Raw genomic sequence first — 22,209 nt, forward strand, 5'->3', positions numbered from 1 at the left:
ATAAATGATATCAGTCGTAACCGTTTGGAGGAGGGAGGGGGGGGGGGGGGACAGGGGGAGTAAGACAAGATGGAACAAATGGGAGACAAAGAGACCCTCTGATGACGAGGAGGGAAGAACTTGGTTCTGGAGAAGAATCAGAAGAATCGGTTGCAAGTCAACAAAGCAGAAGAATCCAGCCTGTTCTTCACATCCCCAGTTACACAGGCTCGACAAAGCCACCCAAATCAAGCCCTCATCTGGTGCGGGGGGTGTCAAGGGTGTCATGTTGTCATGTTGTCAACGGAACCAACCACCCCAAAAAAAGTACCTCTCGTCTAACCAGTCACGTTAGCCAGGCTCGCCCGAGGATGCAAGGAGCGATCCGATCCAGTTGGACCTTGGACGAAGGCCGCTGTCAGGCACGGATGGATGTCCTCCGCCCGCGGCTCTGGGGATGGATGCGCCCGACCCTATCTATCGCATCGCGATCGATCAAGCGACCCTCCCCCCCCCCTTCCCCTCCGCTGTTAACAGGCCAGTGGGCTGTCCGGGGAATATCGCGCAGTTGCCTCACTTGTGGAAGTTTATGAGAATATATCCCGCAAGATCGAGGGAGGATCCAGTGATAATGAGGGTTTTTTTTTTTACTGCAGCTCGGTCTTGTTCGCCCGCTATCTTGTTTAGTCTCTGTAGTGGTAATATGAGGTCGGTTGTCAGCAACCTCCCTCGGTTTGGCCGCAAGGGGGGGCTGTGTGTGTACTGTGTGCGAGATTGTCCTTCCCCATGCCCAGTCGCCGTCATCAGGACGTATCTACGGGGTAATTCGTGCCCAGCATCCTGTCTTTCTGGGAAATTAGACAGTAGACAGCGAACGCAGCAGCAGCAGCAGCAGCAGAACAGACGCGGGTTGGCGCCTCCCGCAAGGCTGGGTGGGAGTCGCGCAGGAGCGTTGACGAAACGCTCGGAAGCCCGTGCCGATTTGCTCCATCCTCGGTCGGGAGGGCCTGCCCACACACAACTCACTGCATTACAATTACTTACCTGCATGCTCGTGACGGTCCTGTAGCTAGATTGCATCTAGTACTTTTGGTCGTGGTGGGAGCCGCCATCTGCGATCTGCCATCATGTTTCTGGTCTCTCGTGACAGCGAAACCGTCCGGACAGTCTGGGCAAGTCAGGGCAGTGAACCATCGGAGCCCTCCGACAAAAATCCAACCCCCCCCCTCCCCCAATGACCAGGTCGCACCACACAAGGCGACTCGAACGCTTCCCGACTAGGGAATTGGTGTCTTGGAAATTTGGGAGCGTGCCAGGCCGAATCCCAGTCCGGCGACCCAGCACGGCCGCACCATCGCTCCACCGACTCTTTGTTGTTGTGGGGGATCGCTCCCTATGACGATATCGCGGCCTCGCTGTCGTGCCACGGCAGACCCTCGTCCCGGTGCTTTCCCTTCTTCAGCCGGCCAGCCAGCAGCCCAGCAGCCCAAGCAGAGGCCGTCGTCTTGTCTACGGCCTAGTCGCAGCGGTCTAGTCCCGTCTGGGCTCCCCCCTCGGGCCGGAGTGGGCTCCCTGGCTCGTTATTTTCCGTCCCAAGCCCCCCAGCCTCCAATCACGGGCGGCCAATCGCCCCTAGAAGCCTGCGAAGCCTGGAAGAAGTTTCGAATGCTTCTTCGTCGTTTCTAGCGTCAGCACTAGCCGGGATTGCTTCACTTTCCGCTGCCCTCTCACCCAATCAGCGGGCCTGGCCCGGGGGGCTGTGTGTTGGCTGCGATTCCTCCTGCATTCCCCCATCCAATCTGGTCCCATCTGGGCCAATCTGCGGCGGCCTTCTAGTGGAAGATCATAGGAACCCGCTCACCTGATGATGTCGTCGTGGGTGTGTTCGTGTTGCTTAGCACCGTCTGGCTCTGGCGCTTCTCCACCCGCCGTCCTGGCCTAATGCAAGTGCGACGTAGTTGACCTGATCAAAGAAGTGAAGAAAATGTGGTTATAAAAACCCCGGGGCCCAGTCGCGCTCCACGCCGACCTTCTCTTTTCCTTCCAGAACAACTCGGCCGTTGCGCTGGTCCAGTCCCTCTTTTTTTTTTTCTTTTTTGCATTTCTGCCCTCAAACTCAACGCTCCACACCGCATCCCACACCATGTTCGCGCCTATGATGACCACAATGGTGAGTCCCAGACCGCTGCTATACCCGTCACCCGCCGCCCCTCGCTGACCCGGCCGTAGAGCCCTAACATCCCCTCCTGCCCGCCAATGGAGCTCTCCTACTCGACAAGCAGCGAAGAATCGATGCACTCCGCCGTCGGATACTTCAATCCCGCCATGTACGCCATGGCCGCGGCAGAGCTGCCCCTCAGCCAGCCGGCCTTCGAGTCCTCCTCCTACGACTCTTCCTCGTACGACTCCTCCTTCGGGTCCCCCGTCACCTCCTCGCCCTACGACAACACCTACTACAACTTCACGCCCGCCATCGTCTACTCGCCCGAAGCGTACACCTACCTGCAACCGACCTCGATCCCGCAGCCCAGCGCCGAGTGGATTTCCGCGCAATCCGCCAGCCCGATCGACGAGACGGAATTTTCTCCAGTCGAGACGTACGACGCGCTCGACGCCAACAAGTAAGCCAAGTCCCGACCGACCCGTCCGTTCGTCTCTAACAGTTCAATTCCAGCCGCCCCCTCAAGCCCTACACCTGCCACGACTGCAGCAAGGCGTTTACGCGTCCGGCCGACCTGAAACGGCATCAAACGAGCGTCCACAACCCCGTGTTTCAGGACTGTCCGGTGCAGGAGTGCCTGCGCAAGGACGGAAACGGGTTCCCTCGTCGTGACCATCTCATCGAGCACCTCCGCTCGTTTCATCACTGGGATGTGCCCAAACGCCGCACCACCAAGCGGGCCCGCACCGCTTGAACCAAGTTCACCTTCCAAGTTCATGTGTCTCATGCCATGATGCTGTGCTGTGCTATGCTGCTGCTACTGCGAGCTATATACCCAACCTGCCTTGCTTGCCTTGTCTTGCCTCGCTCTTATATTAATGTGCCTCTGATGCCATGATGCTTTGCTTCAGGGCATCTTACGTCCGTCTATGTGTGTTATGCTTCTCATGTTTACTACCTTACGTTATGTTATGCTGTCTATGACCTGGACGGGGACGGCGTTCGGATTTACTCTTTTTCTTTTTCTTTTTTTTTTCTTATGTTTTTTTCCTTTGTCTCATATACCATTTCTTGTTCGGGTGGCCAATATACATAGATATGGCACATGTATTACATACGATCTTAAATAATAATTTTTTGATGATGATCTTGCTGCTGTCTGTCTTATTTCGGTAATTTTTGCGACCGATCATGACGGCTGGCTGGAGTTGATTATGTGCTGAAATGGGATACTGTGCGGAGTAAGGTGGGCGAATATACAAAGACAAACTAAATTAAAACGCCTCAAACTGATGATGAATAGAGTCAGATCAGATGCAATGAATAGACACCCGGAGTGTTGGAAATCTTTTCCATGCCGGTGCGTGTGTGTCAATCCGGCCGGCCGGCCTGGTTGCTGATTAGGAATGGGCAGGCAGCGCACGGAATCACCCGATTCGCCAATTCCAAAACAACATTGCGGAGTCAGTCCCTTTCGCTCATCCTTTTAAGCCCGCCGATGCCGATCTTCTTCGAGTCCATCCATCCATCCATCCAACGAGTCCATCCATCCATCCATCCAACGAACCCATCTGGTCCATCCTATCCATCTGCTTCATCTTGTCCATCCATCCATCCCTCCACAACAGCAACCACTGCCAGAACAGACCAACCAGCTACAAAAGTAAATATAGCAACACCACCACCACTACTACCACAAAACAAAGAACACCCCAAACCTAGTTAGTGATCCAGATCTGCTATCTACCTATCTACCCCACCAAACCGACCAACCAAACAACCAAACGACTAACCAGTAACCACCCAAGCGATAGCTTAAGCACGCGAGAAGCAAGCAAACCAAGCACCCGGGTACCTGTGCCCCTGTGTTCCTGTCACGGAGACAAAGAAACCACTGCACATAAAGCCGTTACCGTTACCGTTACACCTTATCCACTCACCCATCCACAGGATCGCCCCCAGGATCCGGGGGAGGGATCTCAAACGTCCAGAACAAAGAAAACAACTCAAAACCCTCCCCTGTGGAACAGAACAAGAGGGGTAGAGGGGGTGTGTGTGTGTGTGTGTGTGTGTGTCTGTTGCTAAATTTATCTTGTCAATCGAGTCGCTCGGACGGTCGGTCAATCGGTCAATCAATCAATCAGTTGATCAATCTGTCAATCGGTCAATCGGTTGCGATGACGCAGATGCGAACACAATCGGTTCCAGGGGGGGAACAATCACAAGCACAGGTACAAGCACAGGCCCTTCCTGATTCTGATGCTGATGTCTCTGTCTCTGTCTCTGCCCTGACATCCACATCCACATCCACAACCAACCGCACCCCCACCCCCATCTCCATCCCCTCCCAACCCCAGAAACCAACCCCCTCTGCATTCCCCACCCTCCAAAAAACCATAACCAAGATAAAAACCCACGCGACCCTCCCCCACGCGCGCCGAAAAATCTATCTAGCCCTGCTCTCCGTCCCCCGCGGCCGATGGACCACCTACGCCGCGCTGGCAAAGCACCTCGGCACCAGTCCGCGGGCCATTGGGGCCGCCATGCGCATGAATCCGTTTGCGCCCGAGGTGCCGTGTCATCGGGTGCTGGGGGGCGGGGGGAAGTTGCTCGTGGGGTATTCTGGGACTGGTGGTGGGAGTGGGAGTGGGAGTGGGACTGGAGGGGGGAAGAGTGTGGGTGCGAGGGAGGGGAGGGGCGTGAAGAGGGAGATGTTGGAGGAGGAGGGAGTGGTTTTCAGTGAGGAGGGGTGGGCGAGGGGGGTTTGTTTTGAGGGGTTTGGAGATTTGAAGAAGTGATTTTGGGTAATATGTTTTGGGGATGGGTTTTGGGAGATTGAAATGTACGATGGAGTGGTATGAGGGTGTGTTGTGCTATGGGATGTGATTTGTTTCTTTGTAGAGACGGGGGGGTGTTCTTGGTTTATTGGATGGTAAGTTGCTGGTTTGTTTTACGGTGTTAGGTCAAATTGTAACGAGGTTTCTATTTGCTGCGTGTGATGACTATCGCAGGGGACCTACCTTTTACACTGCTATTATCCAGGCTATGAAATTGAGACAGGAATCTCAATAAAATACAAAAAGAGTGAGGAATTTACTCGCGCGTTATTACTCCCAGCTAGATGGTAGATCAGAGACAGTCCTCACAGACTATACTAACACAATCTTAAAAGCCGAGACCTTCCCAGCTCTATACTCCTGAAACCTGCTCGGCACCGAGTCCAACCCCTCCAGCACCTTCGGATGACTCGGTTTGATCACCCCACTCTCTAACCACGCGGGGATCTTCTCAAAGACCTCACTCGTCAGTTCATGATCCGGCCTCGAAGCCTACACATGTCAGCACCATCCACGTAACCCAGATTGTATATCACCTTACCGGCCACCTAAGCGCCCCATACGCATGATCCTTCAAAAACGCCGTCCAAACCAACACATCCGAGACATTCGTTCCGGGAACGACATCCATCCTCAGTATTCGCCTTCCCTGGCCTTACCGTACAGAGACTCCCTCCTTCGTCCCGCAGTGCCCGCGACGCCGTTGCCGACGAAGTCGCTTTCCCAATGGTATCGAACACATACTGGAGATCGGGAACCGCTGCTCAAATCTTCTCCACTACCCCTTCATCCCGATAATCGAATACGTGCGTCGCTCCGTACGAGCGGACCAACTCTGCATGCTTGGGACTGCAGGTCGTCACGACTTCTAGCCCGAACATCGCTGCTAGCTGGATGGTATATAAACCCACGCTTGCTGTAATTGATCAATCCATCCATCAGTTACCCCCGTACACACTACAATGTAGATATAGAATAGACAGAGAGGTGGGCGGGATACTCAGAGCTCCCCCCCCCAAACCAACACACTCCCCTCCCCCTTCGCATCCCCATCCTCCCGGGGAATACATAAACGGTCCCGCGAAAACAGCGCCAGCCACGCCGTCGCCGCCGCCAGCGGAACCGTACTCGCTGTGTCCGCCTACACCTTTGATTTCACCTAGATGGCAAATTCTCCCTGTGAGTAGGGTGCTCATGATAGAGGGCATTTGGAAAGTGGAAAGGTGGGAAGAGAAGGGAAGGAAAGGAAATGAAATGAAAGGAAGGAAAGGAAATGAAATGAAAGGAAGGAAAGGAAATGAAATGAGAGGAAGGAAAGGAAATGAAATGAAAGGAAGGAAAGAAAAGGGTAGAGATCTTACCTCCCCAGATCAATCCCGCCACGACATCACCAGGCTTATACCGGGTGACTTCGCTTCCTAGCTGGATGACTTCGCCGACGAAGTCGCAGCCCAGCACGGCGCCGTTGCCAAAGGCGTTGCGATCGAGGGATGAGACTGTTTTGGTGGTGGTGGTTTGTTAGTTCGTTGGGAGTGGCTGCTTTATGCAATGGAGGCATTTTTGTGGGTGTATGGGTGTGGAAAAGGGTGTGTACGTACCATCAGTCGGGTTCCGCGCCACGTGGGATACTTTCACGAGGAGCTGGTTTGGCGCGGGGATGGGGATGGGGACGGTCGATTCGGTGAGTTGGGGGGTTCCTGTGTCGGTGTTGGTGATGATAATAATAATAATGAAGAGGACATATCTAGGTATCACAGGAACTGCTTCGATTTATACTCGTAGTGATGGCTGATGTGCATTTATAAGCTGCGGCGTGTAGTTAGTTATAACTACGTGCAGGGCTGACGTCGTGGGGAAGCAAGGGGTGTAGCTGTGCCTGAGCTGACAGCAGCTTGTTCAATCATTGTTGATTCAGACTAGACAGTCTTGGATAGACTTTGTTTGATTATGTTTGGGTGGAGTAGAGATTATACTGTGTAAGGGGCAGTTATGGGATCCAGTAGTGGGTTATTTTTGAGATCAGCAACGTGACCTGCAAGCAGAACGCTCAGATTTGGGGGCGATGCACTGATTTGAGGAGAGCTGATTGATCTCTTGGACCCTTCCAGAAAGGCGCACCGACAGCCTGACAGCCTGACACCCCTGCCCCACTAAACCCCCCCGGGTTAAGCTGCCTCGCCTGATCGGCACTTCTTCCTCGCGTCTTCAGCTATCTCTCCATCCCCTTCTCAATCCCCATGAGCCACGCGCGTCTCTCCTGCGCCCGCTGTCGCGAGGTCAAAGTTAGCACTGTCCCTTCTGCTCTATGTATTGCGATTCCATTGACCCACCATCCAGCGCAAATGCTCCCGCGACCTCCCCCGGTGCCGCCGCTGCTGCTCACTGGCCATCGACTGCTGTTACCCACTGCGGAAAAAGCGAGCCGACCCCATTGTGACCCACCTGAACAATCCCTCCCTGTTCTCGCGATGTCGCAAATTGCCCGCCGTCGTTCAACTGGGTCAGTCCTCACCGGAGGCTAGGCTGGCCTGGGAGTCCTCCGGCCTCCGGCTGCTGGACGTCTATTTCTCCCATTTCTTGCCGGGCGCCATCCTCTTCCACCAAGACCGCATCGGACGCCGATATGTTGAAGGCCAACTACCATCCTTCGTGCTGCAGGCCATCTTCGCGATGACGTCGCTCTTTCTGGGTCATGCGCGCACCCCTGACCATTTCAGTCGGCCTCCCGATAATTCAGACAGCATCACCCTCGATTGCCGCCGGCATGGCCGGGACTGGGCCGACGACGCGAGCTTCGTCGCTTCCCGGCAAATGCAGCGACCCTCTATCGACACTGTCCGGACCATGTACAACTTGACTGTCTATTGGTTTGCAACAGGCCAGAAGGAGAAGTTCCAGGCTTGCGCAAGTGAGACTCCTCTCTGCGCTTCCCCTACGATGACCCGCTGACGACCTAGACATGGCCCTCCGGGCAGTGCGGGATCTGGCCAGTGAGAGCGACCGCGTGCCGCAAGATCAGACTCGCAGCTTGAGATGGTGTTGCTTCTGGACCGACATGGCGTGTCGCTGCTTTGTCCTGGATGACAGCTTCGCCAGCCCAGCGCGTCTGATCGACATCTCCGATGTCGCCGTTGAGAAAACAACAACACATCTTCCTGACTCCCAATTGACCGTGCTGATCGAAATACAACCCACTCGCGCTCAGGAAATGCTTTTGAAAACAGTGAGCTTGTGGTATGTAACTTGGATATTTCCACCGAAAGCCAAAACTGACAACCGTAGGCGTGATGTCAGATGGTTTATCCGCAGCCTAGACCCGGCTGCAGACGCATCGGAGCAATGGGGAGCATTATTTGCGCTGGACAGCAAAGTCTGCACCCACCATGAATCATTCCCCGCCTCAATGCGTGAAGTCGGGGGTGGTGGGCGCGAAGCCGCGGAGCTGGTCCTGGCGCTCCAAGCCTTATACCACCAGTGCCGCGCCCTACCCCATCTGACTATGTTCATGTTCCTGCAGCAGACCCCCCCTTCTCCTGCCGAATACAAGCAGCTGTGTGCGCGAATCGCCACGCGTCATTTAAACGCTTTTGCCGAGACGGTCACCGAATTTCTGTCTCTCCGATCGGCCAATGCGGCTGCAGTGCCCCCGTACGTGGCCTACTGTGCCTTTTTGACGGCTTCTATCCACCTGGGCTATCTCAGCCTCGTGCAACCGTCGCTCAGCGGTGCAGGGGCCTCTCCTCAGACAGCGTTGGTCAAGCGATGGGCTCTATCAAGCCTTCTGCTGCTGCGCCGGCTGCAGTGCTACTGGTCGTCTTGCCAGGAGATGGTGAGTCTACTGACCGTCACAAACCCATATCCCGGAAAAAAGTCAAACATACTAGAAAAAGGCAAATCTAACCAAAGCAGTGTCGCCGTCTCGAACCCGTATGTCAGACCCTCGGCATATCGCTCACAGATCTGCACGCCCATGGCCGAGCGACCCAAGAGGAAGAATCAGATCTCCAAACTTATCAATTCCTGAACTCTGCGCGCGAGGAGCTTGAGTTCATCATGAGCCAGGATATGACGCGCATCGTGCAGCTCCTCGACTTGAGCCATCCCGCCTACTGCGACTTCCAGAAGTTACAATCGGCTCTCACCCCACCCCCGACCCTGATCGTCCCCACTGGCAGCCCGGAAACCTTCCCGGACTCGCCCTGCAACGGGTGTCAGATCAGAGCGGAGTTGTCTGTCTCCGTTTCTGACATGCGATCTGAATTGCCCGCTGGCCCCATGCCGGAAACTATACCCACAGATGAACCACCCGTCCAACCAGTCTCCGAGAGACAGTCCCGTCGGTCGCACTCCAGACCACGCACCTGGATTGTAGCACGGCCACCTGAATTGGACAGAGCCCCTCCAGAAGTTGATTCAGCGCTGCCGAATCTGCTGAATATCGACCCGCCAGGCTCTGGGACGACACGGGGGCAGCACAGGAATGCACCGAAACTAGATGAGATACGGATGATGAATGATGGCTAAATCTAAAGACACCCTGAGCTCCTGGGAAACTACGCAGGACAAGATATGGAATCGAAAAATCGGGCGTGGTGGTGTCCAGTGCAGAAGCTGGGTAGCCTGAGTGCACCATTTCCCAAATAGGGCCGGTCGTCGGAGGATTCCGCGTCTCCCCCACCATACTTCACCCGCACACCTTTCAACCCCCGCAATCCCCTCCATCGACTTCCCGTCCATCTTCGATCACGCAGATACTTTCCCATTTTGCACGTCAGGATGGGCCGATCCCTACTCCCAAACCATGCCTGCCAATCATATCCCCTTCCCTCTGACCCAGCCGATATCGCTCCTCCAGGCCGTACAGTCACAGACTGAGTGATTCCCCGATTCCCCCGGGTGACACCCCGGATGCTCTCATGGGGGGATTGGCCCCGGGATTCTGGTTACTGGGAATCTCTTACCCTTAGTTGCAGGCAGGCACTGCTAATCCTATGTATGCCTAAGTGGTGAATGAAAATCCAGTCGAGGGCCCCTCCTGCAGCTCGGAGGACAGTGGCTGGTCGGTCTGCAGCCGGAATACCGGTTTGGGCTGTCCCATCTTCTCCAGACTTCTCCTGCGGGTCCGGATGACCATCTTGGGCCGTTGACTGCCTCCCCGGGTGGGACCGAGACCCTTCTCGTGGCCGTTCCAGCCCGACTTATCCCACCGGGATGTAACCATATTCGACTGCTGCTTCGGCTCTAGGGAGTGGGCTATCTTGCTGGGCCCGGTGATCATCAGGCGCGAATTCAAGCGATGTATTTAATCTGGGGTTGCCCCGCCATGTCAGTAACCCTCTATGCTTTGTCCCCGCGGTCACTTGCAACGGTTGTTTGCAGCTCTGAGTCAAGCTTTCCAGAGGGCTCCCATGAGTGAAGGAAAATAGTCCCCATAAACTGTCTATACCCTATTTCTCACAGTCGCAATGAGTGACCTCATACCGTCATGGAACATCGTTCACAAACTGGAGAAGCGCAATCTTCTCATCGCCATCAACTGCATCGCGGCACTGTCGATCCTATTCTTTGGATATGACCAAGGAATGATGTCGGGGGTGAACAACTCCAAAAATTACATCGATCTGATGGGCTTCGGATACACCAAGGTGGAGAACGGGGAGCTCACTCCGGTTGTTACTAACAGTCTGCTACAAGGCGGGATCGTGTCTGTCTATTACCTAGGAACGCTATGTGGTGCCCTCATCGGTGGTTGGATAGGAGATAAAATCGGTAGAATCAAAACCATCGCCGCGGGAGCCGTGTGGGCAGTCTTTGGGGCGTCTCTGCAGTGCGCAGCCCAGAACCACGATTGGATGATTTGCTGTAAGAATAAAGACAATATTTGCCTGTCCCTCAACTGACAATAGCAGCTCGCTTTATCAATGGCATCGGGACCGGGATTTTGAACGCCATCGTCCCGGTCTGGGCTACGGAGACGGCTGAGCACACCTCTCGTGGACAATTCATTGCGATCGAATTCACCCTCAATATCTTCGGCGTGGTGGTGGCATACTGGCTGGAGTTGTACGTAAAGCCATACCGTTATAAGGCTCACCTAACAGTAGCAGTGGTCTATCCTTCATTGATGGCGGCAAATCGGCCTTCCGCTGGCGCTTTCCGGTCGGGTTCCAAATCATCTTCCTGCTGCTCCTGTTTGCATCCGTCTGGTTCTTTCCCGAGTCGCCCCGTTGGCTGGTCAAGGTTGGGCGCGAGCAAGAAGCGCGTTACATCCTCGGTCGTCTTCGAGGAAGCAGTGGTGATGATGCCGTCCGCGCCGAAGCAGAGTTCCGGGATATCCAGAGCGTCGCAGAGCTGGAACGAACGATGAACCATAGCACATCCTACTTATCCATGCTGTTCGGCCACAAGACAGGGAAGCTGCACCTCGGGCGTCGCGTGCAGCTTGTTGTATGGTTACAGATTATGCAGGAATGGGTCGGTATTGCAGGGGTCACTGTTTGTATGTTCCCTAGCCTATCACCATCCGTCTATTCTGACGACTGCAGATGCGCCAACCATCTTCAGCATTGCTGGCTTCGACTCGATGAAGAGCCAATGGCTTAGCGGACTGAACAACGTCTTTTACATGGTGAGTCCGCCGTCTGATGTATGCGAAATTTCTAACGATCCAGTTCGCCACTCTCGTCTGTGTGTTCACTCTTGATCGCATCGGCCGTCGATGGACCCTCTACTGGGGCTCTATCGTCCAAGGCATTGCCATGTTTCTAGCTGGAGGGCTCTCCCGCCTGGCAATCAACGCCAGCGACGCTGGGGATGCCTTGCGTGCCAGCTCATTTGGAGCCGCCGCTGCAGCAATGATCTTCGTCTTCACCGCCGTCTTCGGTGCAACATGGCTCACCGGTACGCCTACAATTAACCTCCCATATACAACCCCCAAGCTAACAACAAAGTCCCTTGGATCTACCCCGCCGAAATCTACCCCCTCGCCGTCCGAGCCCGCGGTAACGCCTGGGGTGTCGTCGGATGGAGCATTGGAAACGGCTGGCTCGTGAGTCCCTCTCCATCCTCTGGAATAGACAGAACTAACGGGTATACTTAGACCCTCCTCTGTCCCATCATGTTCAGCGCCATCGGCGAGAAGACACTATACATCTTCGCCATCAGCAACGTCATCACCATCCCGATGGTATGGGCTTTCTACCCCGAGAGCAACCAGCGGACGCTAGAGGATATGGATCTGCTGTTCGCGTCGGAGAGTCCGTGGGTATGGGAGGCTGAGAAGACGTTCGCGTTGCTGAAGGCGGAGAATCCGGGCTTCGTGGAGACGACGGTGCGGAAGGGGAGTGTGGTTTTGGAGCATGTGCGGGATGTATAGATGTATACGGTTTAGATGGGACTAACATCCAACCCTAATACTACGGTATACACACGACTATGTACATCAAATCCATTCATTCCAACCAACCCTTCTAACCCCTACAAAAAGCAACAACAACAAACCACCACCCACCCCAACCCTCACTCCACAAAAACCACCAACCTCCCCTTCAAATCCCCCCTCATATGCACACCCCCGGCAACCCACACGCCTCCTGCTCCTCCAACCTCACCGTCCTCACACGCGACCTCACCTCCTTCCCCACCACAACCTGCAACATCTCCCCCACCCGCCCCGGATCCGCCAACAAATTCCCCACGACCCTCAACTCCCTAAAGAACAGAACAAGATGTTGCAGGAATGGTTGTGCGAATTTATGTTGTGACGCGCCCATAGCACTACCGAGGCGACTTGTAGACCGACAAGGCAAATTGCAACGACCTTATTGGCGGTTAGCAAGATACTGGTGGTGATAATCACAGATGGTTGTTGGACTTACCAGCTTTCGCCAATGGGCGTTGTTTGAAAGTGTTTTAATGTTTTCGGGACACGGCGACCAGATCCTCCAAGGAACCAGGATTATAAATATGACTGGTATTCCAAGAGAAAGAATACTTTGCTCGAAGAGTAGGGTGAAGTCAAAGGTGGCTGGACAAGCGACAGCTGGTCCAAAGGAGTTGTCTGCGGCTGGAGAAAAGCTGGCGGCCAGGTTGACATGGGAGGGCTAACCCATTTGATGGATAGAAGATGAGAAGAAGAAAGCTGTATGGTAGGAACATCAGAGCATGCAAAACGTGGGAGAATGATGGAGAAGATGGAAAAGAGCCAAGAGTGATGAGAAGCAAAGAGATGCGTTGCTCGTGACCAGCAGAGGTCCCTCGGTCGGTCTGGGCGCAACACGCAACCCGTCGGTTGCCTGGAGGCCTGAAGGCGGCTGGAAACGTTACCCTTTTTACTCTCTGGGGGTTATTCTGCTGCTTCTCCTTCACCAACCTGACGTCAACACAGAAATCGTCGTGAATATGGAGTCCAGGATGTGTTCTCTTCCATATGCCCAACCACCCGCTTTGACTGACCTTGGGTCTATTGCTTGGAGAGGTCTATCATTGATATACTAGAGAACCCCACGACTGATCCGGTGGTCGCAATTCTTTCCATGGTCGTCGAAGCAGGAAGCCCCGTGAAAAGCCGTTCCTGCCATCCGCTAACGACAGCAGTATAGCCACAATATCCCCCGAACCTGCAATCAGAAACTTCTGGATAAAGCTTATATCACCTCCACCCATAATCTCCACCCATTCCAAGTTGTTGCAGCTTCCCCTGGTATTGAATCGTTCCGATAAAACGCGCGGTGTGCAATCAAATTGCGAGTTCGATCTAATAGGAACAATGTGGAGCCATGGGATTGATGAGTGTGCCAATGAAGGGGAGAACACTATTTGTTATGTGATTGTGAATTGTGGGTAGAGGCTTTCCCAAAAGCAATGGGGGGGAGCTGAAGCCCACAATGTCGACGGGTCTTTTTCCCTTGCTGATAGGACGCTGAACCCTGGTGCTCTTCATACAATGTGTTCTGTGTATGACCTCGCGGCCGACAGTTTCACCCAACCTGGTAAGCCTCAGGCATCAGGCAGCCATCCTCGCACTCATCCCACTCCCGCGGGAGTTCACTATCGCGAGCAGTGCTGCCCAGCTGACAATAACCAATGGGATAAGCCCTTCTCCCACCTGTTGATCACCAAATACGATGGCTCGATGGTAGAGTCTGCTGAAAAAATAATGGACTTTTCTCTGTCACGTCAGGGAATGTTCTCATTCTGCTGGAAACATGCTCATGTGTGCGATAAAATCGAGGCAATGAGCCCAATGCACAGAATCCCCATGGGAATCATCTGAATGAGATGGTGATGTAGATGCTCAATGGGATTGAGACGTCTCGCGGAAAATTAAGGCCCCGGAGAACGGTAAGTCAATCAAGCTGATGGAACATGGATATTCCATAATCAATAACCGTGTCATTACCCATCTGGACCTCCAAGATATCTTCATCACAGGATTGATTCCAACCAAGGAGGTTTTGCGTGATAAATAACATGAGTCTCAGGGGATTTGCTGGACAGACATGATGTTGGGACCGCCGTGTCAGGCTTTTCAAACCGTCGCCTCTGATGAGAACAATGCCAGGGGTGGAGACCAAAGCCCAATGCTGCCAACATGCTATTGGGAAAACGCCTTGAAATTGGAATCTTCAGTCCCTAGAACATACCCAACTGTTCTGCAGGGGGTGAGAGAAAAAGAGATACCATTTCACCATGGGCTCTGAGCAGATTTGCTATGGCAGCTGTACGTGGCTAGCTGCCTCCTCATCCTGGAGCTTTCTGCATGAACGGGAATAGAGACATGTCATATTTCATCACCATGCGTAGCAGGCAAATGACTACGGAGTACGGAGCAGTTTGGACTGCAAAGTTGCTACATGGCGCAACCCCTGCTCGGAGAGAGCACAGCTTACCCCCTTAAAGGGGGGCCAATTGACGGTAATCGGAAAGCTACGTACCTGAGGGTGTCACAGAATCCCGTTGTACAGCGATCAGCCAATCAATATCTGATTTTCTCTTATCGACACCCTCCTAGTCCCAGTGGCGCCGATGCAGGGATCGGTGGATACCCGCTTAGGTCAACCTGGGCGACTAACAACAAACACACGCCAACCAGGCTAACCCTGCTCACGTCCCCTGCCTTAGATCTCAACCCCGACTCCTCCGCATCCACCGGACTCTCCTCTTGTCAGCTCAGGATAGCATCAAGATCGGCACACTTATGGTCGACGACGCTAAAGTCCGGAAAGGCATTCAGCTGCGCATGTGCCCGGAAGTGAGTGTAGACGTCAGCATTGGCGTTGCAAATCAGGTTCTGGAGGAGGATGTAGACGCAGTGAGGGATTTGGGTCCGATGCATGTCAGACGGCGGGGTCCCTGGCGGCCACTTCTTGCCGTTGTAGTGGTCGAAGCAAGTCGCTGCCAGTCCAAACAGTGGATTTGGTGGAAGACGTCGAGTCGTTCGATGTATGCATCTGGCCCGAATCCAAAGTTATCATGCCATTATGATGCTTCTTCAGGGTTTCGACCCAAATTGATTGCATTATCACCGCTGATCGCAATGGGTTTATTGTTTGCTACCCGGTTCTAGGCCGCATCGACCTCGGGAATTGGGGGTTGGCAGTACGGAATAGATGGGGATGGGATCTGGCTCGACCAACGTCGCATTCATCCGTTCGGCTGTGATTGCAATGTCTGACTGATCAAATATCGGAGCTGTGATTTGTACTGCGATCAAAACAGGCAGAAGACTCTTTTACTGACCCTATTCAGATGTCTTCAGTAACATGTGGTTTCTATCATTTAGAGCTCCAAGAAAATGTTGCGGTCAGTGCAAAAAGAAAGATTGGCAACCAAAAAAGAGGAGAACTCAGTCACAGGAGCAAGTTCCCTCGGTTATGTTTGCTCTTGGATTCCTGGAATGAGTCATTGGGAGAAGACAACTCGTCTTCACTGTGCGAATTCCTCAGGATGCCATCCGATAATCAGTCGATCGTATGATGGCGACGAACGAGATTCCATTATCACCACTGTAATGTCCGTGTCCAGCGCTTGGACAATTTGGCTGAAGCGAATGTCTATATATGATTAGAGCTGCTGGGAGATTAAGATATCTTCTGGCTCCCAAGCGGTACTCATTCTGTCAGCCAGGATACAAATCCCTGGTAAGTATCATGCATCAACCCTTCCCTAATATACATGCACAAAGCGCACGGTTTAAACGGTACCGCATATTTTAATCCTACTGAAAGCCAGCTGCAGTCATAATCACAGTGCCACCAAAATCAACTGAGGCAGCCGTTGATATGCAGCTCTCCGTCGTGATACCATTGCGATCCAAACACAAAATGAGATTACTAGACGTGGACGTTGCCAACGCCCACACATAAATACCCCGTCCGATTCTAAGCTTCTCTGTTCGGCATACAACTCCTATCCTCCCATCACTTTCGGGCCAAAGCTCAAAGCGTACCCCAAACCACGATGAAACACGCATTCCTCCTCTCAGCCGCCTATGGCCTTCTGCTAAGTCCCATGGTCGCCTCTGCACCTACAACCAAGCGTATGTATATCACTCCAACCCTTGATCGCTTATAGAGGGTAAATCCGACTGACACAAAGCTTTGCCCTCCAGCCACAGAGATGACGTTAGGCGCCAGGGAGGAAGATATGAAGGCGTTTCAAGCCAAAAGGGGTGACGAGGAAGCTCTCGAATTGATCGCCTTGATTGCAGCCGACGTCGACGTTGAAATCGCAAAGCGCGACGAAGTAGCCTCAGGGCTATTGGTTGCAGCCGGAGTTGAGGTGGGCGCCTACTCGGTGGATGAAGAAGGGAAGGATGGGAAAGATGGGAAGGATGGGAAGGATGGGAAGGATGGGAAGGATGGGAAGGATGGGAAGGATGGGAAAGACGGTAAAGACGGTAAAGATGGGAAGGATGGGAAAGACGGTAAAGATGGGAAAGATGGGACAGATGGGGCAGATGGGACAGACGGATCGGATGGAACAGACTGTTGAACCCTTGATTCTTCTATTAGGTAGTTCTTGCATTTCCAAAATGTCACAGCAAAGACACGAGCCCACTGTGTAATATTTCTGTGGGAGTGATTTTTAAAGCTTCTTGTGCTCTCTTGGCATGAATAAACCAATTAATCAATCTATCAACCTCCCAAAACCCCAAATTTTCCTTCCTACAAAACCTTCCACTGAAGCCCGCCCACCAACACCCTCGTACAGATCAAACACACAGCCCCAACACACATCGTCGCGCCCGCGAAAATCTCCAGATATCCATATTTACCATCATCCACCGACACCAACGCCCCCGCAATGGGGCTACCCGTGAGGACGGCAATCGAAACGCAGAAATACAGTGAGCCCGTGCGGATGCCGATCTCCGAAATGGGCGAGACCTGCGCAATGAGTGCAGGGGTAAGAGAGACATAAGCGCCGGAGAAGAACCCAAAAAGCACGGCAAAGAAGATATCAGGAATATTGCCGCGGGCGGGGAGCCATAAGGCGAAGGGCAGGATGCCCGAGACGACCGTCGCCACAGCCATGACGTTGAACCGGCCGAGTTTGTCGGCGACGAGGCCCGGGATGAGACGCCCGAAGACGCTCGCGGCGTTGAGGATCGCCACGAGGTAGTTTGCCAGACTGGTGGACATGCCGATTGTCTGAGCTTGGGCGATCAGGTAGTTGAAGGGGAGGAAGAGGCCGAAGGAGAAGAGGGAGAGGGAGATGACGAGCGGCGTGAAGGTACGTTCTTTGAACGGATGGATGTATTGCTTGATGTGCATGGGTTTGGTGTTCGTGCCGTGCGGAAGACGCGATTTGACGGTGAGGATGACGATGACTAGGCCGCCCAGGATGAGGAATGCGACGGCGCGCATCGTCCATCCGAATCCGACGCGGTTGATTAGATGGTCCACCATGATGGGGAAGATGACGCCCCCGAGGGATGCGCCGGACGCTGCGATCCCGAAGGCTGTGGCGCGCCGGGCTCGCCACCAGCCGGCCAGTGAGCCGACGCAGGCGTAGTACAGGGCGCTGGCGCCGCAGCCACTGCAGATGGCTTGCGCGAGGAAGATCTGGTAGTATTCGTGAGAGATGGAGGTCATCATCAGGCCGAAGACGTGAGCAAATCCGCCGATGATAAGCAGCCAGCGCGGGCCGTACTGGTCGAAGACTTTCCCAAGGATGATGCCGCCGCCGTACATCATGAAGATCTGGGTGGATGAGATCCAAGACACTGTGGAAGACGAGTAACTTTGGAGTAGGGTCTCTTCATAGTAAGCTTGAAATACACCAAGGGAATTGGTCCAGCCGAAGGCGATGAATAAAGCCCACCAGCTGCCGAAGGTGACCATCCATGCGTCGCGACCTCCATCCGGCGGGTCGTCTTTGACGGCTGCCGTCTTTTCGGACTGTGTATTGGCTTGCGCAGCCTCTGCCTCGCCTGGCCCGGGCAGTTTAGCGGTACTGCTGCTTGTCGTTGCTGGGAGCTCGTCTCGGTGCGGAGACGGCATGTCGGTAGTGGTCTTCGCTGGGGACACTTGAGATTGAAGGTTCGGAGACGATTGACGTTCAGAGACGCATGTCTTTCTCTGAGATGAGTTCTGAATCAGTTGTATATTCCACCACATCGACAAAAAATCCAGACAAGCAGATGAACACAAAAAGACTCCTTTTCAGCGCGTGGCCAGAAGCGCGAGGCGGCCCGAAGGCCGAGCTGCGGACATTCGAGTTAGGGCTTCCCCACATAAGTCCGCTCGCTGCCTCTCGGCTCCCAAGCCAGTGCCAATGAATTATTAGTCCTTTGCATTACACCACCAACATTCAGCCCAGCTTGTCAATCACTGGATCCAATTCCCACCCTTGTGGTTTCTTTGTTAGTATTTATAGCGGTGTCTGATCGCGATTCGACCTGTCCTGATACCCGCCCAATAATTTGCTCTATATAGCTCGTCATACGGTCGCCGTTGGCAGAACGGAGAAGACTCTTCTCATAGCAGCCGTGGGGATTATTTTGTTGGGCCGGTGAGAGTTACATCTCCGACAAACATGAGCTTCACCACATCATTCAGCCCTCTGGGTATTGTTATTGCGATTCTACTGATTGTGTATCCACTACAGCCCATGTCATTCCATCACTAATCCTTCCAGTATCCTCTCACCCGAATCATCTGCAACATCTACTTCCACCCGCGACCCGATCCGAATATCGACAGTTTCTCAAAGACCCGGTTTGGTTCCAAAGACAACCGGGACATCCTGACTCCCTCCTCAGTGCGATAAACCCACACGAACATGCACATATGCGCAAGCTCCTCTCACCAGCCTTTACACCCCGTGCGCTCCGCGCGCAAAAGCCGGTGCTGCAAAAATATATGAATCTTCTGGTTGATCGACTTCGAGAACAGGTCCAGCACGGTGACGGAGTTGCGGGAATTGATATGGGTCCGTGGTTTAACTGTACGACCTTTGATGTATTTGGAGATCTGGGATTCGGAGAGTCCTTTGACTGTCTGCGGCACTGTCAGTACCATCCGTGGATTGCGCTACTTTTCAGTAACGTCAAGGCCGCCTCATTTGTCGCTGCCGCGCGGTATTATCCGCTGGTCGAGTCGCTTCTGATGAAGTGCATCCCTCGATCGTTGCAGCAGAAGAGTGAGCGACATTACCAGCAGATTGTCAAATTCTGACAACGGTCGGTAGTGAGACGACTGCTACTGTTCTTACCGGAATTCTGAGCTTCCTGGTCAATGAACCTGGGAAGATGGCTCAGCTGGTGAATGAAGTGCGTCACGCCTTCTCAAGCAGCAAGGATGTGACTCTGCAGGCTGTGGCCAATTTGGTCCATCTCAACGCCGTAATCCAGGAGGGCCTGCGACTATGTCCACCCGTGCCATGGATGCTTCCTCGCCTTGTCCCAGAAGAAGGCAGTTCAGTGTGTGGAACATGGCTTCCCCAGGAGGTGAGTGATTAATCCATCCTATGTCTGACCGCTGCTTCCGAGCTCAAATCTCACCTGAGCAGAGCCCTGTCTCCCTCCAAGCCTACAGCCTCAACCGCGACCCCTCCAATTTCCACGAGGCTACTACGCTCCTCCCCGAGCGATGGCTCCCCGACGCATCAACGAACGCGGACCCGCCCTTCTTTCATGACAACCGTCGCGCCATTCAGCCGTTCAGCATTGATCCGAGGTCCTGTCTGGGTCAGCATCTGGCATGCGCGGAGATGAGGTTGATTCTGGCGAAGCTACTTTTGGCTTTCGATTTCAAAGCTATTGATGGGAAGCGACTACAGTGGGAGGACCTCCGTACGTTTTTGCTGGTCGAGAAACGGCCGTTGGAGGTCCGGGTGCGGCTGGCGGGTTAGGGCTGGCTGTCACTGTCGTGGGTCACTGTCGTGGGGGGGATGGCTCTGAGCCGTTCAATTGGCTAGGCTAGCTTGCTTGCATGCCTGTGGAAATGATCAAGTAATGACGTACTTGATCATTTCCACACACATGCTAGCTTAATCAGGTGTAGCGAGAATTGCTTGTGGATACAGCATTATTCTTGTTTGGGAATCAGGGTGTGGGTTGAACACTGGGATGTCTAATTAGCCACCGGGGTGTGGCCGAATAGTTCCACTAGGTATGCACTTTGATGTTTATACATCCTCTATGTTAGTCGATGTCTGCAGCTAGTGAAACAGAATAGGTAATAATTGCAATTCCTTGCTAAACCTGGGAGAATCATTTAACCGGCAATGGAGAACGAGGGGTCTTTGGGTGCGAAACTAACGGAAATGTCGGACGAACCACTCGGCTAGAAACAGTCCCTAGGCCTCTCCAAGAGGGACGGAGCGGGGAAGATATTTATGACATCCACTGCGCCTTCCCCTTAAACAATATAAGCTGGCGGTGATTACCGGCCAGACTACCCTACTACAACCTATAAGAGTGCTAGCTACTGTCCCTGGCCACAAATTTTCCAACTCTCCGGACCTATCCAGCGGCAACAGCAGATAGTATAGTATTCTATTGCAGTATTACATATACGGCTAAACCTACTTGAGTATATGGCTTACAGGTCTAATATTGTGACTAAGCTAATATTTACCGTATTCAGAACCTAAAAAGCGAGTTGCGTCTCTAGCTCTTCCATCTATGGGTTCTCGGAGAATTGTCAAGTCTTGCGGAGTACTAGCCAGGCACAGTACCTAAGCAGCGAACCCAGCCCTGACTAACTATCTGTATGGCTGCATTAGTGCTGATGTTGGCTGAATGGCCAGGACCAATTAGGCAGCAATCGAGTCAAAGAGTAAATATCGCATGACTCACCAGTGCGGCGCGAATATTTAGAAATTGAACCCTCTCTCCTCTCCTGGGCACATTTCAACCCCCCCCCCCCCTTCAATCAACCAACCAACCCACAGGACCACCAACCACCATGGCATCCATCTTCCTCCTCACCACCACCCTCCTCTCCAGTGCCCTCGCCTCAGTAGTCACCATCACCAGCACAGAAACCGTCACCGACGAACAAACATCCACCGTCATCACCACAACAACATTATACCCAACAGCATCCACCGTCGCCGTCTCGAACATAACCTCCGAAAACCAGCTCGGCCTCCTCGACTTCACCACCAACACCAGCGCCGCCAACTACCCGGACTACGCCGGCAGCGTCGTCGCGGCCAACTCCCTCGCCACTACCATCATTGCCGAGTGCACTGTCTCGACATGCGACTTTGCCGACCGCTTCACAATCATCGATGGCCCGTCGACGTTCTCCTTGGCCGTGAATGAAACCGACGCCTCGATGTCAGCGACCCTTACGTTCGATTGCCAGATTACGGGTGCGCGTGCAGCGGAGACCGCGGTCTGCACAATGTCGCAGAACGCGGAGTATCCTGATGGCCAGTGGGGGATCGTGGCTGATTATAATACTACTGTGACGGTGACGGGTACGAATATCGCTTATAGCACTATGCTTATTACCGCGGGCGCGGAGAAATTGAGTCTGACGGGGTCGGGGGCGGCCACGGCCGGGACGGGGAGTCGGAGTGCGACGGGATCCGTCGCTACGGCTACGGCTTCGGCTTCGGCGACGGCTACTTCGGGGGCAGCTGCGGGGATGAGGGGTCTGAATGGGGTGGTGGGGATTGTTGTGGCTGCTTTGGGGGCTATACTGGTTGGGATGCTATGGTAATGAAAAGGAGGCGCATGATATGATTACATGTGAGATGTCTACTAAGGGAAAA

The 22,209-nt window shown here is 53.7% G+C and overlaps 11 protein-coding genes across 11 annotated transcripts; 8 read left to right on the forward strand and 3 right to left on the reverse strand.

The window, feature by feature from the left end:
• The first annotated feature begins 16 nt into the window (after positions 1-16).
• Positions 17-677, forward strand: BO70DRAFT_82166 (uncharacterized protein). The gene has a single exon (XM_025548748.1). It carries the CDS (start codon positions 102-104, stop codon positions 570-572), a length of 471 nt encoding a protein of 156 aa, XP_025403406.1. The 5' UTR covers positions 17-101; the 3' UTR covers positions 573-677.
• Positions 678-2,031: 1,354 nt separating this feature from the next.
• Positions 2,032-3,287, forward strand: BO70DRAFT_358417 (C2H2-type zinc finger protein). Its single transcript, XM_025542290.1, has 3 exons — positions 2,032-2,149; positions 2,209-2,600; positions 2,654-3,287. The coding sequence occupies exons 1-3, from the start codon at positions 2,123-2,125 to the stop codon at positions 2,892-2,894; spliced, it is 660 nt and encodes a 219-aa protein (XP_025403407.1). The 5' UTR covers positions 2,032-2,122; the 3' UTR covers positions 2,895-3,287.
• A 122-nt stretch (positions 3,288-3,409) lies between these two features.
• On the forward strand, positions 3,410-3,938 carry BO70DRAFT_82222 (uncharacterized protein). The gene has a single exon (XM_025548749.1). It carries the CDS (start codon positions 3,495-3,497, stop codon positions 3,864-3,866), a length of 372 nt encoding a protein of 123 aa, XP_025403408.1. The 5' UTR covers positions 3,410-3,494; the 3' UTR covers positions 3,867-3,938.
• A 198-nt stretch (positions 3,939-4,136) lies between these two features.
• BO70DRAFT_82238 (MGMT family protein) lies at positions 4,137-5,061 on the forward strand. Its single transcript, XM_025548750.1, has one exon. It carries the CDS (start codon positions 4,318-4,320, stop codon positions 4,936-4,938), a length of 621 nt encoding a protein of 206 aa, XP_025403409.1. The 5' UTR covers positions 4,137-4,317; the 3' UTR covers positions 4,939-5,061.
• A 228-nt stretch (positions 5,062-5,289) lies between these two features.
• BO70DRAFT_368164 (GroES-like protein) lies at positions 5,290-6,881 on the reverse strand (the record flags this gene model as incomplete). Its single annotated transcript, XM_025544606.1, has 7 exons — positions 5,290-5,469; positions 5,519-5,626; positions 5,760-5,893; positions 6,007-6,108; positions 6,339-6,473; positions 6,576-6,721; positions 6,811-6,881. The coding sequence occupies 7 exons, from the start codon at positions 6,879-6,881 to the stop codon at positions 5,290-5,292; spliced, it is 876 nt and encodes a 291-aa protein (XP_025403410.1).
• Positions 6,882-7,688: 807 nt separating this feature from the next.
• BO70DRAFT_82279 (uncharacterized protein) lies at positions 7,689-9,132 on the forward strand. Its single transcript, XM_025548752.1, has 2 exons — positions 7,689-8,211; positions 8,260-9,132. Exons 1-2 carry the CDS (start codon positions 7,937-7,939, stop codon positions 8,999-9,001), a joined length of 1,017 nt encoding a protein of 338 aa, XP_025403411.1. The 5' UTR covers positions 7,689-7,936; the 3' UTR covers positions 9,002-9,132.
• A 1,217-nt stretch (positions 9,133-10,349) lies between these two features.
• BO70DRAFT_82253 (putative MFS monosaccharide transporter) lies at positions 10,350-12,446 on the forward strand. Its single transcript, XM_025548751.1, has 7 exons — positions 10,350-10,839; positions 10,887-11,040; positions 11,085-11,476; positions 11,523-11,605; positions 11,649-11,877; positions 11,928-12,025; positions 12,077-12,446. The coding sequence occupies exons 1-7, from the start codon at positions 10,443-10,445 to the stop codon at positions 12,350-12,352; spliced, it is 1,629 nt and encodes a 542-aa protein (XP_025403412.1). The 5' UTR covers positions 10,350-10,442; the 3' UTR covers positions 12,353-12,446.
• A 2,632-nt stretch (positions 12,447-15,078) lies between these two features.
• Positions 15,079-15,497, reverse strand: BO70DRAFT_425890 (uncharacterized protein; the record flags this gene model as incomplete). Its single annotated transcript, XM_025547730.1, has 2 exons — positions 15,079-15,268; positions 15,321-15,497. The coding sequence occupies 2 exons, from the start codon at positions 15,495-15,497 to the stop codon at positions 15,143-15,145; spliced, it is 303 nt and encodes a 100-aa protein (XP_025403413.1). The 3' UTR covers positions 15,079-15,142.
• A 1,237-nt stretch (positions 15,498-16,734) lies between these two features.
• BO70DRAFT_410560 (MFS general substrate transporter) lies at positions 16,735-18,323 on the reverse strand (the record flags this gene model as incomplete). The annotated part of the gene is made up of 2 exons (XM_025547256.1): positions 16,735-16,974; positions 17,202-18,323. The coding sequence occupies 2 exons, from the start codon at positions 18,321-18,323 to the stop codon at positions 16,735-16,737; spliced, it is 1,362 nt and encodes a 453-aa protein (XP_025403414.1).
• A 694-nt stretch (positions 18,324-19,017) lies between these two features.
• Positions 19,018-20,421, forward strand: BO70DRAFT_410568 (cytochrome P450; the record flags this gene model as incomplete). The annotated part of the gene is made up of 4 exons (XM_025547257.1): positions 19,018-19,048; positions 19,120-19,646; positions 19,676-19,930; positions 19,993-20,421. The coding sequence occupies 4 exons, from the start codon at positions 19,018-19,020 to the stop codon at positions 20,332-20,334; spliced, it is 1,155 nt and encodes a 384-aa protein (XP_025403415.1). The 3' UTR covers positions 20,335-20,421.
• Positions 20,422-21,353: 932 nt separating this feature from the next.
• On the forward strand, positions 21,354-22,157 carry BO70DRAFT_425892 (uncharacterized protein; the record flags this gene model as incomplete). Its single annotated transcript, XM_025547731.1, has 1 exon — positions 21,354-22,157. Exon 1 carries the CDS (start codon positions 21,393-21,395, stop codon positions 22,155-22,157), a length of 765 nt encoding a protein of 254 aa, XP_025403416.1. The 5' UTR covers positions 21,354-21,392.
• Positions 22,158-22,209: the final 52 nt, after the last annotated feature.

Source organism: Aspergillus heteromorphus (genome assembly GCF_003184545.1).
Source record: "Aspergillus heteromorphus CBS 117.55 chromosome Unknown BO70scaffold_2, whole genome shotgun sequence".
NCBI classification, from domain to species: domain Eukaryota; kingdom Fungi; phylum Ascomycota; class Eurotiomycetes; order Eurotiales; family Aspergillaceae; genus Aspergillus; species Aspergillus heteromorphus.